The sequence below is a fragment of the Polypterus senegalus genome, chromosome 1 (assembly GCF_016835505.1).
Source record: "Polypterus senegalus isolate Bchr_013 chromosome 1, ASM1683550v1, whole genome shotgun sequence".
NCBI classification, from domain to species: domain Eukaryota; kingdom Metazoa; phylum Chordata; class Cladistia; order Polypteriformes; family Polypteridae; genus Polypterus; species Polypterus senegalus.
Genome location: NC_053154.1, coordinates 42,879,853 through 42,893,758, shown reverse-complemented (window position 1 = coordinate 42,893,758; position 13,906 = coordinate 42,879,853). Strand labels below are relative to the sequence as shown.

General features: G+C 37.3%; 1 protein-coding gene across 3 annotated transcripts in view; it reads right to left on the bottom strand.

The window, feature by feature from the left end:
* The window catches only part of scube2 (signal peptide, CUB domain, EGF-like 2), a 95,793-nt gene that overhangs the window by 4,474 nt on the left and 77,413 nt on the right, over positions 1-13,906 (bottom strand). For all 3 annotated transcript variants that reach the window (XM_039748259.1, XM_039748277.1, XM_039748269.1), the window contains 4 exons: positions 4,518-4,685; positions 3,789-3,950; positions 3,141-3,338; positions 1,726-1,878 (listed from right to left, as the gene is read on the bottom strand). In XM_039748259.1, coding sequence (XP_039604193.1) covers positions 1,726-1,878; positions 3,141-3,338; positions 3,789-3,950; positions 4,518-4,685 — 681 coding nt within the window. The remainder of the gene's footprint in view (positions 1-1,725; positions 1,879-3,140; positions 3,339-3,788; positions 3,951-4,517; positions 4,686-13,906) is intronic.

The following is a 13,906-nucleotide window of genomic DNA, read 5'->3' as shown; positions in this document are numbered from 1 at the left end:
CCAGAAAATAGGGGGACTGTGTATCAAAATGTGATTCCTAAAAGACTCATATGATATTTTTGGTAAATCCCTTAAATTAAAGCTGAATGTCTACACTTCATTCACATGTTGATTGTTTTATTTCAAATCCACTGTGGTGGGGTACAGAGCCAAAATTATGAAAATTTCTTTCACTGTTCAAATACTCATGAACCTAACTGTGTATATGTAAGTGTATATATATATATATATATATATATATATATATATATATATATATATATATATATATATATATCCACACATATTGTGGTGGATGGCCGGCGTCCATACCCGGCCGGGAAGCCCCTTCGTTATATGTTCGGGGGAGCAGCCCTGGACAGTGCAATACCTCCCCCTGGACGCTAGATGGCCACCCCCCTGGGCTGGAGCGGTGCCTTGGTTTCCTGCAGGGCTCCATGGGAATTGGAGTTGGGTGCAGCCCTGTTTGGTCCCGTAGGCGCAGCCAGGAGTTGCTGCAGCTGTGACTCCTGAGCCCGTATGGGTAGCATTTTCGCCACACCCGGTAATGCAGCCGGAACTCAGCAATCAACCACCTGGAGCACTTCTTGGTGGACTATAAAAGGGCCCAGCAACCACCACTCAATGGCCAGAGTCGGGAGGAGGAGGACGAAGCTTGACGGAGGAGTGGTGGTGCAAAGGAGGACTGTGTGTTGGTGTTTTGTTTGTGGCACTTGGGACTGTGTTGTGCCTGTGGGGGGTCACAGGGAAGACATACCCCACAAGTGAAGAAAAATAAAAAGTTTATTTTACGTGTGCCTCACGGTGTCAGTCTGTGTCGGGTCAGCGCCCATATACCACCTTTTACTATATATATACCTATATATATATATACAGTATATATATATATATTGTGACAGGCGCCTGGCGTCCATGCCCAGTCGGGACGACCCCGCACACTGTATTCAGGGGGAGCAGCCCTGGACAGTGCAATACCTCCCCCTGGATGCTAGATGGCCGCCCCCCTGGCCTGGTGAAGTGCCTCAGTTTCCCACAGGGCTCCCTGGGAATTGGAGTTAGGGACAGCCCTGTTGGGTCCCGCACGTACCGCCACGGGGTGCTGTGTTTGGGACTCCTGAGCCCGTAATGGCAGCAGCTTCATCACACCTGGAAGTGCCGCCAGATCTTGGTGATCAAACACCTGGAGCACTTCCAGGTGACCTATAAAAGGAGCCAGTGACCACCACTCATCGGCCAGAGTCGGGTGGAGGAAGACAAGGTTGTGAGGGAGGAGTGGTAGTGCCAAGGAGGAGTGTTTGTGATTGTGCTGCACTGGTGGTTACTGGTGCTTGGGACTGTGTTGTGGCTGGGGGATTACGGGGAAGACGTGCCCTCCAGCTGAAGAAGAATAAAAAAGCATTTTATTTTACACGTGCCTCCAGTGTCCAATCTGTGTCGGGTCAGGTGCTATATAGTGCCGTTTACTATATATATATATACACATATATACATACACACACACACTATATATATATATGCATACACTCTAAATAACTATTTAACTATATAGACAAAAGAACCTGGGGGTACCCATTAAGACTCAGAGAATGTACAAATTCCACACAGACAGTAACACCAACCCCTCTATAATACACACATAAATTACAAGAAAGAATAAAAAAATGAAAGATGTCAGATGTCTTATTAAATCTTTAAAAATACAGGGAAAGATAAAAGACTCCTTACCATCATATGTAACATATGGAACTTGAAATCCCTTTGCACTGTTGCCCTCATTTGATTTAAACTGAATCCATAACTTTTTGGATCTTGAAGTAAATGCTATTGGACGTTCATAGGTCTGACAAGTTTCATATGTAGTAACTGAGTTGGATGAAGCTACAAAAGGAAATATTCTATTTTAAAGTTAAAATCAACTACTAGACAAAGCAAAAATATGTAATTTAAATAAAAAATGTAAAAGTATTTCACAGAACACATCATAAGCTAAATCAAACAGAATATGAAGACAGCAAATCAACACAGCATTGCATTAGTGTTACTGGATATAGAGTAACTCATTGTGTTCTCCACATGTGACAGTAAGCTCACTGTAGTGAATGAGAATGAAAGTAGTCGCTGAAGCAGATGTTTCATTGCAGAAATACTTTACTTTTAATTCATCCATTTATTGAATAGTAGTAGGAAAGGTACATGGCAGAAATCATACCTGGACAGACCATGTTAGATTTACCAAACAATATTACTGCATGTGTTTGGAATGTGTGAGGAAGCCAGTGAAGCTCAAACAAACACATACAGAACATGAAACTCAACAGAGAAGACAGCTTCCATCCCCTTTGGAAATGAACCTGCGAGGGAACATTACCATCTGCTACACCACTCTCCCTTCCACCCTATATTTAAAAAAAAAACACTTTGTACTAAGCATTTTTTTCCTTTAATTTATTACTCTTTTGATGCCGCAAGGGATTAAGGTGAAGACAGGTGGGACAAAAACTAACACAAGGCAAAAAGGCACCTTGAATGCAACTTCAAAACATTAAAAAGCAAAGTAATTAATGTATACTATAATATAAACATGACAGCAAGTTCTTTGCTAAAGAAAGTGGAGACCCTGTGATAAGCAAAAAACAAAAAGAACACGCATTCAATAAGGCTGTTTGTACCACAGTGAACAAAACAATCTTTCATGTTTTTACATTTTACGGAGACTTATTTTACCTGCCATTGACAAAACACAAAAATAATGCAAACATTGTTTAACAGAAAAATTGGATTTGTTATTTGGATTATAAAGTATTATCATGAAAATAAAACTATTGTTTCAGTTTGACAATGAATTGGGTCCAGAAGCGCATGATAATAGTATACTTTAAGTTGCTCCATATTGAAGAACTCTACAGCACATACATTTGTGTAAAAAAGTTCTATACCATAAAAAACTGTAATGTAAAAAGAGAAAATCAAATTAAGGCTTATTTTTACTTATTTAAAGCAGGTAGCAGAAAAACATCCAATATACCTCAAAGCATTTTAAGCAATCTCTTTCGTGATAAAACTAACAGAAATCTTTGTGGCAAAAATGAAGAAAGAAAACAGTTCAACTGCTTTTCAAAAAATCCATTAAAATTACTCACAGCTTTTCCTCATGACTAAATAGTCTCCACATTCATCTTCAATAGGCAGGTATATCTCTGGGACCACTATGAGAATGCGTCGTTTAGATGGGGGGTTTATGTTCCAAGTGCATTCAATATTTGCTGGATAATCCCCAGGATAATTTGGAGATTCAATAAATCCAGTGAAATCTCCAAGTTCTCCTCCACAATGTCTGTCTGTCAAAAAGACAGACACAATTTCTTAATAGTTTGTTTAAAATGAAACCAGCAACTTTAAAAATAATTTGGATCAAAAGTTTTCAGACTTTTCATACATTGTAAATACGACCATATCATTCAATCTTGGCCATCATGAAACGGTTCATTTACTGTAATGTTTACTGTCAACCACTGGAGGGGGTACAACAGCAATGAAAAAAGAGCTAAGGAGGCTTGCTGATGTTACTGAGAGGGCTGTTACTGAACCCACTCTTAAAAGAAATATGATTTAAAAACTGAATGCAATATCTACAAAGCCAAAGAAAAAAAGAATAAAATTGTATTTAAGTAATAACACTAGATTTTTTTAAACTTGACAAAAGAAACCCAATTTGTCTAAGCAAATTATAAGAGATAAACTAACTAATAAGGGCAGTATGCATTTAAATGTAAAATATTAGTGCTTACTTTTACATTGAGTTACATTTGTTGAGCCATCAAAGTCGGTTGTGGTGTTTCCAGGGCATGCAATGCAGTAATGCTGCCCAAACTCAGGTTGATATGTCCCCAGTAGGCAGCGAATACATCGGTGAGTTGTTGTGTCATAAAAATGTCCCGGTGAACACTGAACTGTAAGAAAAGTATACATGAATAGCTTAAAATAAATATTGTAGCACAGTAATATGTTAATGCCTAAAGGGAGACACTGCATAATTTTCTCATCATTTTCACTTCTTTCCTACTAGACTGCAAAATCTAAATTATACTCTTTTTAAGTTTAATTTGATAGCTGCCTTAAGTATTGCAGGTTCAATGATTGGTAAGGACAGGGTAAAGTCAAACCCTGCCACATATAACATTCTAGAGATACTTTGTCAGCAATGAGCATCTGGTGTCCTGTATCATGATAGCAGGAGAAGTCAAAATGTATTCGTGTTGGACTGAGAATTCCTTTAAAGCATTGATACAGATCTCTACAAAACTCTAAAAATATGTTGATACAAGAAAGCATCTACAAAGCTTTTAACACTCCTACTGTATTTAGCTGTGCATTTGGGAAATCATATGTTTGCGTCATATACACAGTGCTTTAAGCTTTCAGTCCTTTATAATACTAACTTTCTGTGCTCTAGGTTAGAATAAACAAAGTAATGTCAACATTTATCAATCACTAAGTATGTGTAACAAAAAGCAAACCTTTTGTTTCACAGTCCTGGAAAGATACTGCTGCGACATACTTTGTTGTGAGGCTTCCCCCACAGGGAAAACAAGATGTTCGGCCTGCTTCAGGCTGATATGTTCCAAGTGGACAGGACTGGCAAGGTTTAAATCCGTCTAAAGAGAATTCACCTGGGAAACACTGACCTAAGAGAAAAAATAAGTTGTTAGAGACAATCAGAAGAAAGAAGATGGCAAAACATACTCCGCAAAGAATAGCTTGACCCCAGGAATGGATTTAAATCCATCTTGAGTAAAATGTAAAGTTGAGTCAAGTGGTAAGAGGAGAAACAAGTACAAGACTCAATGAGAAGAGGAAAAAAATACAGTCCTGAGACGGAGTGAGGGATTGACGTTAAGAAAAGGAAAGGATAACCGAGTGCTTGGTGTTACTGACAGAGAAGGGTTTAAGACCTGCACAGACAGTCCCAAATACTCAGCAAGAGAGAGAGAGTATGAAAAATAGACTAGCATATATAGTAAGACAGTACATTTAGATAGATAGATAGATAGATAGATAGATAGATAGATAGATAGATAGATAGATAGATAGATAGATACTTTATTAATCCCAAGGGGAAATTCATGTGAGAACTGTTTTATCATTTTACCAGTAAATTTCATAAAGTTGCAGACTTTAGGAAAGGATTTTGTTTCTAATTAATATCGAAGGAGAAATAAAAATGTTTTTGTTGGGGAAGCTTTGTGGGGCATTACAATCAAAGTAAACATTTTGTAAAAAAGCAACCGAGGGAGTTCACAACACCAGTATAATCAAGAGCTTGACATCAGTCAGGTTAACTAGAAGGACATATTTTTATATAATAAAGCAAGTGGGATTAAAAAGCTGAAAAATAAAGTATTATGAAATTTAAGGGTTTTTTCTTTTCTTTTTTTCTGTTGATCAGATCTGTGATCAGATCTTTCAGTCAAAACCTACAATGGCCAACATTTTGTTGACATTAGAAGTAAAAAAAAAAAAATACAACTTTGACAGTAAGCAATCTAAAACAATGGTATTTTAATGAAAATGTTATGGCACAATTACGATTTATTGGAAGAACTAAAATAAAACATGACTGAATGTGGAATTTGCAAAAATGTTAGTACCCTTTCAGTTGTGAGGACCCAGGGTATCCAAATGTTTGCATGGAACTGTTTCAGATAAAAATTTTAAAAGAGTGAGAAAGAAAAACAAAACATTATTTCTTAAATATTTTTTAAAGAATAACACAATCCAAAAAAGTATGGTTGTGGAAAAGAAATTGCTTCCTTTGAACATTACTATATTACTGTGAAAGATATCTTTGTTCACTATCTGATTTAAAGCATTACTGCATATTTTTCTGGTGGATCACACAACTCTGGTACCACTCTGCCTCTCTGGATCTCCTACAACCTACAAGAAGATCAAACCAAATTTCCAGTGAAACAATAATAACAGAGAAAATCAAATGAAGGCAGATACTTCTTCACATTATTGCCTGTATTTAAGTTATTTTAATATATTTCTGAATTTTATATGCTGTACACATTTAAATATTCAAAATTCAAATTCCTATAGATCACAAATTTAGGAATTCAGGAGACATTTATCTAACAAACATATACAGTGATGAAAGCACAATAGACCACATATAGTTAGATTCCCACAAGGAATCTATGTTTACCATAACCCTTCAGCCCAGCCAGCTATTTAGATATCCAGAGTCTAAAAATCAAAACATAACTTTCTCAAACCTGTTCAATCTAATTCAGAGTTGTAGATGAAGGACTAGGATACAGACTAATCTAAATATCTTTCAAACAGTAGCACCTTTTATAAAGCAAACCATTACAAGGTACCTTACAAATCATAAAATTATACATTTCAAGTCAACAAGACACCGTAAACAGTGTGGTGGTTTTAAGAATAAATGTCTTCATGTGTTTACAGAATATATCACACTGAAAGACAAAAATCAGTCATATGCTAATAAAAAGAACAGGGATAAATGTCCACTTGAAAAATCTTCTTGTTAGCAAATACTACTACTTATATAAAAGATGAAAGTCAAATGAGACTCATTGCATTTTGCTGTCCTTAACCACAGTCCATCATTTTCTGACCTAGCTTTTTCAATAACAAGTTAATGGGGAGCCAAAGCATATTTTGGCACCATCATAGCTTGACAGCAAATGACATTTGATAATGAAGTGTAGGACTTAAAGGCTAGAGCATTTGCCAGTTAAGAAATAATAATAATAATTAAATAAAAAATACTGGGCTTTGCTACCAAGGAGTAAAATATTTATAGGCAGTATAAAGCATTATGAAGGAGGCTGAGTGCACAGCTAATATAAAAACAAACGTGAACCGTGACATCACAAAACAAATCTAAATTTAAGATTAAGTTATTGAAATAAAATATGCTAAATAAAATACACTAATAATGTTCAAGGCATCTAGTAAGGCTTTCAGTTAGTCACTGAGTAGGATAAATATTGTCTTTAATGTCCACTCACTTCTAGGCAAACTAAACAAATTATACTTGCCTTGCTAATGCTTATAATAAAACTGGACTTCCACATGCTTTGTTATAAACTGAAGTCTCTACACCTCATCCAGCTTGAAAGTCATAAAGTAAACAGCTGATTATGGACATCCAGAGAATGAGATGTTTCTGTTTCCTACCACTGATGGAAATGTCTGTCTATATCAGATAAGACTTTAACCAGTTTCAAAGATGTTGCTGCATGTTTTCACAGATGGAGCTGGGATGATTTAACATACTGCAGTGGCTGGTCTTACAATGAATCACCCAACAGCAGTGCATGTCTGGCTCTGCCAGTAAATGTTGCCCTGCAAGTCATACTGATTTGAAAAAATGGTGTGTAATTTTTTCCAGACACTTCCGAATGATAATATTTGCCTGGATGTTTTTGAACTCCCTGGTTGAATAAACTTTGTGAACAGAGTGGTCACATGTTTAGCGATGTTACTGTATGTTTCTCCTCTTGGATCTTGCCTGCCTGACAGTAACATTAATGTCAGTACTGAAGGACTGTGAAAATATTATGGGTGTCCTATCTTTACCTGGGACAACTGTGAGTAATAATTCATTTATTCTTTGTAAAAATATTGCAATAAACTAATTATTGACTAGTGCAGCGACAACTTTGTATTTGATTTGTGCTTGGACCTGATCCAGTTTGACTACAGAAAATGTATAAGGATATAGGATTCAAAGGGACTCTTAATATTCCTCAACGTATAGAATCACCTAGCACATATGTCCATATCCTCTTTACTGGCAATGCTTCTGCTTTTAACAAAGCAATTTTTAAGTCACTTTGATAAATTGATTATCTATCAATCCTTGTGGTTTTTGGCTATTGGATTTACTTTCTGCAAGAAAGCAGATGGCAGTCCTGAAAGACCTTCACCTGTACTGTTAACTACTGTATTTCACATGTGGATTCTGTGAGGAAGGTAAAGTTTGCTGACGATACTATAATTTTAAAGTTCATCTAAAGTTATGATTTGTTTATGTATATGAATTAGTTAAACTAGTCAAATGGTATGGGTGGAGCACCTATAAAATATTAATATACCTGGCAATCAAAAAGATTTTCTTAAATAGATCTATATATTTCTTACATTGCCGTTTCAGCAAGGCAAACTTCACACATTATATTATCCATAGCTCACATGCATTTTTCTCTTTGACTTGTCAGCATAGCCTCCATTTTTCTCATAATTTGAAAAGAAATAAACATATTGTGTGGTGTTCTCTTCTTGTTAATATTAGAATAATTATTTGAAGAGAATCAGTCAATTTCTATCCGCAAACAGTATACCTACAAACTGTCTATAGCGAAATTATATGTGACTATCAACAACACTGTAAAATAATGTAAAGCAAAAGTGTAAACACAATAGAAGGACTAACATGGGTTTTGATTTTCTGTTAAATTTCAGATAAATGCTTTTATGTTTTGACAGAATTAAGGTTTAAAGCAAGTCAGAAATACACACGAGAACTCCCTGCTAGCCCTATATTATGAGGTAGTAGGAATTTGAGTGTGGCTTCAGGTCAGCTTTAGAAGGTAGGGACAATTGCTTCCATGCTTAGCTTCTCCATATTTAGAGGTGAGTGTAGCCTGTGCCCCTTACAAGGATGCACATCACTCAAACAGTGCTTGCAAAGGTCCTTGTCAAAGTACTAGAGTTCCTGGGGGACAAGTGCAGGTTTTGCCATAGTTACCTTGTGTTTGTTTCCCTACAAGCCCAAGCATGTGATCGGGGTCTCATACACACAGGTCATGGACCTCTGTCATACTGTCATTACTCAAAGTCCTAGGACACTGGGGTGTACCTTGTGACAATAAAAATGGGTATTATGTGCTTAAAAAAATAATCAGCTTGAAATAGACACTCCAGCTTGCTTCATGTACAGTATGTGTAATAAGTACAACACTAAGGTTAATAAATATCAGAGAATTACCTTATCATAGAGAAGACACATTAAATGATCACAAGGGCCATTATCAGCTACTGTATGTTTGAGTGGAGCAAATTCCCAACTTTAGGGGACAGAAAAGCAAAAAAAGACCACACTAGCACAATGCCATATTTAGTAAGGTTTGCACAGTGGAGTCCATACTTCCTGGCTGCATAATATCCTAAAATGAAACTTACTCACTTCAGGACCTCATACTAATATAGATGATTGTGGAGGTGGCACAGAATATTAATAACACAAAATTCCTTTTGTCCAAGACATTAATAACACAATGAAACTCACAGACTTCTTTCATCCAGAAAAGACACATTTCTCTTCCTCCTATTTTGATAATTCAGGGACACATTTTAGCCATAGATCATAAAGTTACCGAAAACCTGCTCATACCTTTCATTTTTTTTTTTGTATGTTTGCATTAAACAAAAAAGTACCCATTATCATGCCTGTCAGTCCATGTGAAACAATTCATCCATCAGTGGACTGATTTCACTGAAATTTCGTACACTTACTCTTCCAGGAAATTTGTTGTTGTCAATTTTCATCAAGATACCTCATATAAAGTTTATTGTACAAATTTATGAAATTTCTAAAACTTCCATTTAGAAAGCACTGTTGAATGTTCTAAATCAAGTATAAAAAAAATGAAATAAATTAACATTGTGCGAGATCTCAACAAGTGACTAATACACTCATTCACATGTACCTAAATCATCATACATGATTATCATAAAACATATACTTAATGATAGTGTAACATTGTTCATAATGGCCATCAGTTTTGTCTTCATTCTCTTGTTTGCTACTACCACCAGCAAGTCAAGAGTGTGTTTCATAATTAGCTTGTTGATTTAGTGGTCCTCTCTTGAAGTAATGTTACTAGCCGTGCATACCACATCATAGAAAATCACATTGGCTATCACAAACTTATGGAATATTTTTCTCTCTCTATGTTATATAGCTCCTTTGTGTTATTAAACTAGTAGAGCCCTTGAACCCTCAAAGTACTTGTAAGTAGTGTACCACCTCCACATCCACACTATGAACAGTGACTGCATGTAGAAGCTCTTTAGTGCAATGAAAGTCAACAACCAGTTTCTTGGTTTTGCTGATGTTAAGTTGCAGACCAGGTTTTCTCAACCAAGAAACAACATTCTCCACCTGATCCCTATACTCTGTCTCATTCCCCTCATTATTACACCCCATTAGTGCAGAATGTATTATTTAACAATATTTTAGAAAAACCACATGAGTTTCAGATATTAAGCATATGACTGGATATATGACTTTTGGTTTTTGTGATACAATTAATTTGAGATTTGATTCATGAAAGTTTTGACATCGTTTGCTGTTAAATCTGGTTTTCTATTAAAGCCTGTTATACTTGAAATTTTGTTAGCTCTGTTCTCCATGAAACATGAAATACTATAACAGTGTGGGAAAACTGTCATTTTTTTGCAGACAATTCCTTAAACTTAACGATTCCTATGTAAAAGCTAATGTATGTCAAATACAAAGTAAGTCTAGTTGTGAAGATTTTGAAAATAATATAATACATTTAATGGAAGGTATTTTACCTCTCTACCAGCCACAGGGGATGCACAAACCAGTGTGTTTCTTCATGCCAGTCCCAAGCCCGGATTAATGGGGAGGGTTACGTCAGAAAGCGCATCCAGTATAAAAATTTGCCAAATCAATATGCGGACAACAATACAAATTTCCATACCGGATCGGTCAAGTACCGGTTTAACAACGATTGCCACCAGTACTGTTAGCCACCTGGATGGAAATTGGGCTACTGTTGGCCGAAGAAGAAGGAGAAGAGGAGGGGGGAGACGTGTCCGAAGGCAGGAGGAGAGTATAAAGGTAAAGAGAGTGGACCTGAGGGTAGGAACTTTGAATGTTGGCAGTATGATTGGTAAGGGTGGAGAGTTAGCAGATGATGGAGAGAAGGAATGTTGATGTGTTGTGTGTGCAAGAGACTAAATAGAAGGGGAGAAAGACCAGGTGGATTCAAATTTTTCTATGATGGTGTGGATGGGAGGAGAAATGGAATAGGGGTTATTCTGAAAGAACAGTATGTCAAGAGTGTTTTGCAGGTAAAAAGAGTGTCAGACAGAGTAATGATTATGAAGCTGGAAATTGGAGGTGCGATGATGAATGTTGTTAGTGCATATGCACCGCAAGTTGGGTGTGCAATGGAGGAGAAAGAAGAATTTTGGATCGAGTTGGATGAAGTGATGAACAGTGTACACAAGGGACAAAAAGTGGTGATTGGAGCGGATTTCAATGGACATGTTAGTGAAGGGAACAGAGGAGACGAGGAGGTGATGGGTAGGTATGGTGTCAAGGAGAGAAATGAAGAAGGTCAAATGATAGTGGACTTTGCCAAAAGGATGGACATAGCTGTGGTGAATACATGTTTTAAGAAGAGGGAGGAACATAGAGTGATGTACAAGAGTGGAGGAAGATGCACACAGGTAGATTACATCCTATGCAGAAGAGTCAATCTGAAGGAGATTGAAGACTGGAAAGTGTAGCTAAGCAGCATAGGATGTTGGTCTGTAGGATGACGGATATTAAGAAGAGGAAGAGAGTGAGGGCAGAGCCAAGGATCAAATGATGGAGGTTGAAAAAGGAAGACTGCAAGGTTGAGTTTAAGGAGGAGGTGAGACAGGCACTGGGTGGCAGTGAAGAGTTACCAGACAGCTGGGAAACTGCAGCAGATGTAGTAAGGGTCCAGAAGGTCTAGCATAGCACCAGTCCAATTTTCTGTATTTATATGCTTCTCCTTGGCCATATTATTCATAGCTATGGACTGGGTTATCATTTTTATGCAGACGATACTCAACTCTATTTCAATGTTAAAAGTGGAACTTCATCAGAGCTTTCTCAGCTCACAACTTACCTCAGTGAAATTAAAACCTGGATGGAGCAGAACTCTTTAAAATTAAATTGCAACAAAACTGAACTCCTGCAAATTGGGACTAAAGTGCAACTTAATAAAATGAGCTCCTTCCCAGTCAATCTTGGTGGTGATTTATCATACCTGCCTCTACTGCAAAGAATCTTGGTCTCATTTTTGATTCATTCCTTTCTTATTGCGCCCAAATAAATCACATTAAGAAACTTTCTTACTTTCACCTCCGTAACATATCCCGTGTTAGCTCCTTCCTCTCCTTTTTTAATGCTGAGAAACTTGTCCATGCTTTTATCACATCCCACATCGATTATTGTAATTCCCTACTGGCAGATGCCTCTTCTAATCTTATATCACAGCTCCAGCCTATTCAAAACTCAGCTGCACGAGTCCTTACACAGACCAGCAGCAGCGAGCACATCACACCCATCCTGCTTCGTCTTCACTGGCTCCATGTGTCTTACAGAATTGAATCTAAAATTCTACTAATAACCTACAAAGCCTTAAATAACCTTATGCCAAACTACATCACTGACCATCTCCATCACTATGTCTATGCCTGCCCACTAATCTACACTCCATGGGTGACAGGGCCTTCAGCTGTATAGCGCCCAGACTGAAATGACCTACCGAAATTATTTAGATCAGCTGACTCCATGAATTCTTTTAAAAAACAACTCAAAACTCATCTGCTTAGGAAGGCTTTTAGCTCTACTTGACTTCATTACCCTCTTTCAGTTTACCTCTCTATCAAGATGCTCATGTAACCTGTGTGTGTGTGTGCTAGACCATGAATTATGTTATCTGTTAAGCTTTTTCTCTGAATTTACTATCTTACTCTTCTTTATTCATCTGGTTTAGTATAATGCTATATACTGTATACCCTGCTGTTCTTTCTTAAACTCTGTAAAGTGCCTTGAGCATGGGAAAGGTGCTATATAAATAAAATGTATTATTATTATTATTATTATTATTATTAAGAGTGACAGCAAGAAGGGTGCTTGGCGTGACATCTGGACAGAGGAAGGAGGAAAAGGAAACCTGGTGGTGAAATGGGGAAGTAAAGGAAAGTATACAGAGGAAGAGGATGGCAAAGAAGAAATGGGATAGTCAGAGAGATGCAGAAAGAAGACAGGAGTACAAGGAGATAGAATGTAAGGTGAAGAGAGAGGTGACGAAAGCTAAAGAAAAGACATATGATGAGTTGTATGACAGGTTGGACACTATGAAGGGAGAAGATGACCTGTACTGATTGGCTAGATGGAGGGACCGAACTGGGAAAGATGCGCAGCAGGTTAGGGTGATAAAGGATAAAGATGGAAATGAACTCACAAGTGAGAAGAGTGTGTTGAGCAGATGGAAAGAGTACTTTGAGAGGCTTATGAATGAAGAGAACGAGAGACAGAAAAGGTTGGATGATGTGGGGATAGTGAATCAGGAAGTGCAACGGATTAGCAAGGATGAAGTAAGGACAGCTATGAAGACGATGAAAAATGGAAAGGCCATTGGTCCAGATGACATACTTGTGGAAGCATGGAGGTGTTTAGGAGAGATGGCAGTGGAGTTTTTAGCCAGATTATTTAATGGAATCTTGGAAAGTGAGAGGATCAGTTTGGACATGTGCAGAAGAGAGATGCTAAGTATATTGGGAGAAGGATGCTAAGGATAGAGCTGCCAGGGAAAAGGAAAAGAGGAAGGCCAAAGAGAAGGTTTATGGATATGGTGAGAGGGGACATGCAGGTTGTTGGGTGTAACAGAACAAGATACAGAGGACAGCAAGATATGGAAGAAGATGATCTGCTGTGGCGATCCCTAACGGGAGCAGCTGAAAGAAGAAGAAGATCCTGTAGTTAGGATATAGCAGGTTAGATAATGGATGGATGGATGGTTAGATATATATATACACACATATACATTTACATACAGTATATATTATATACTGTATA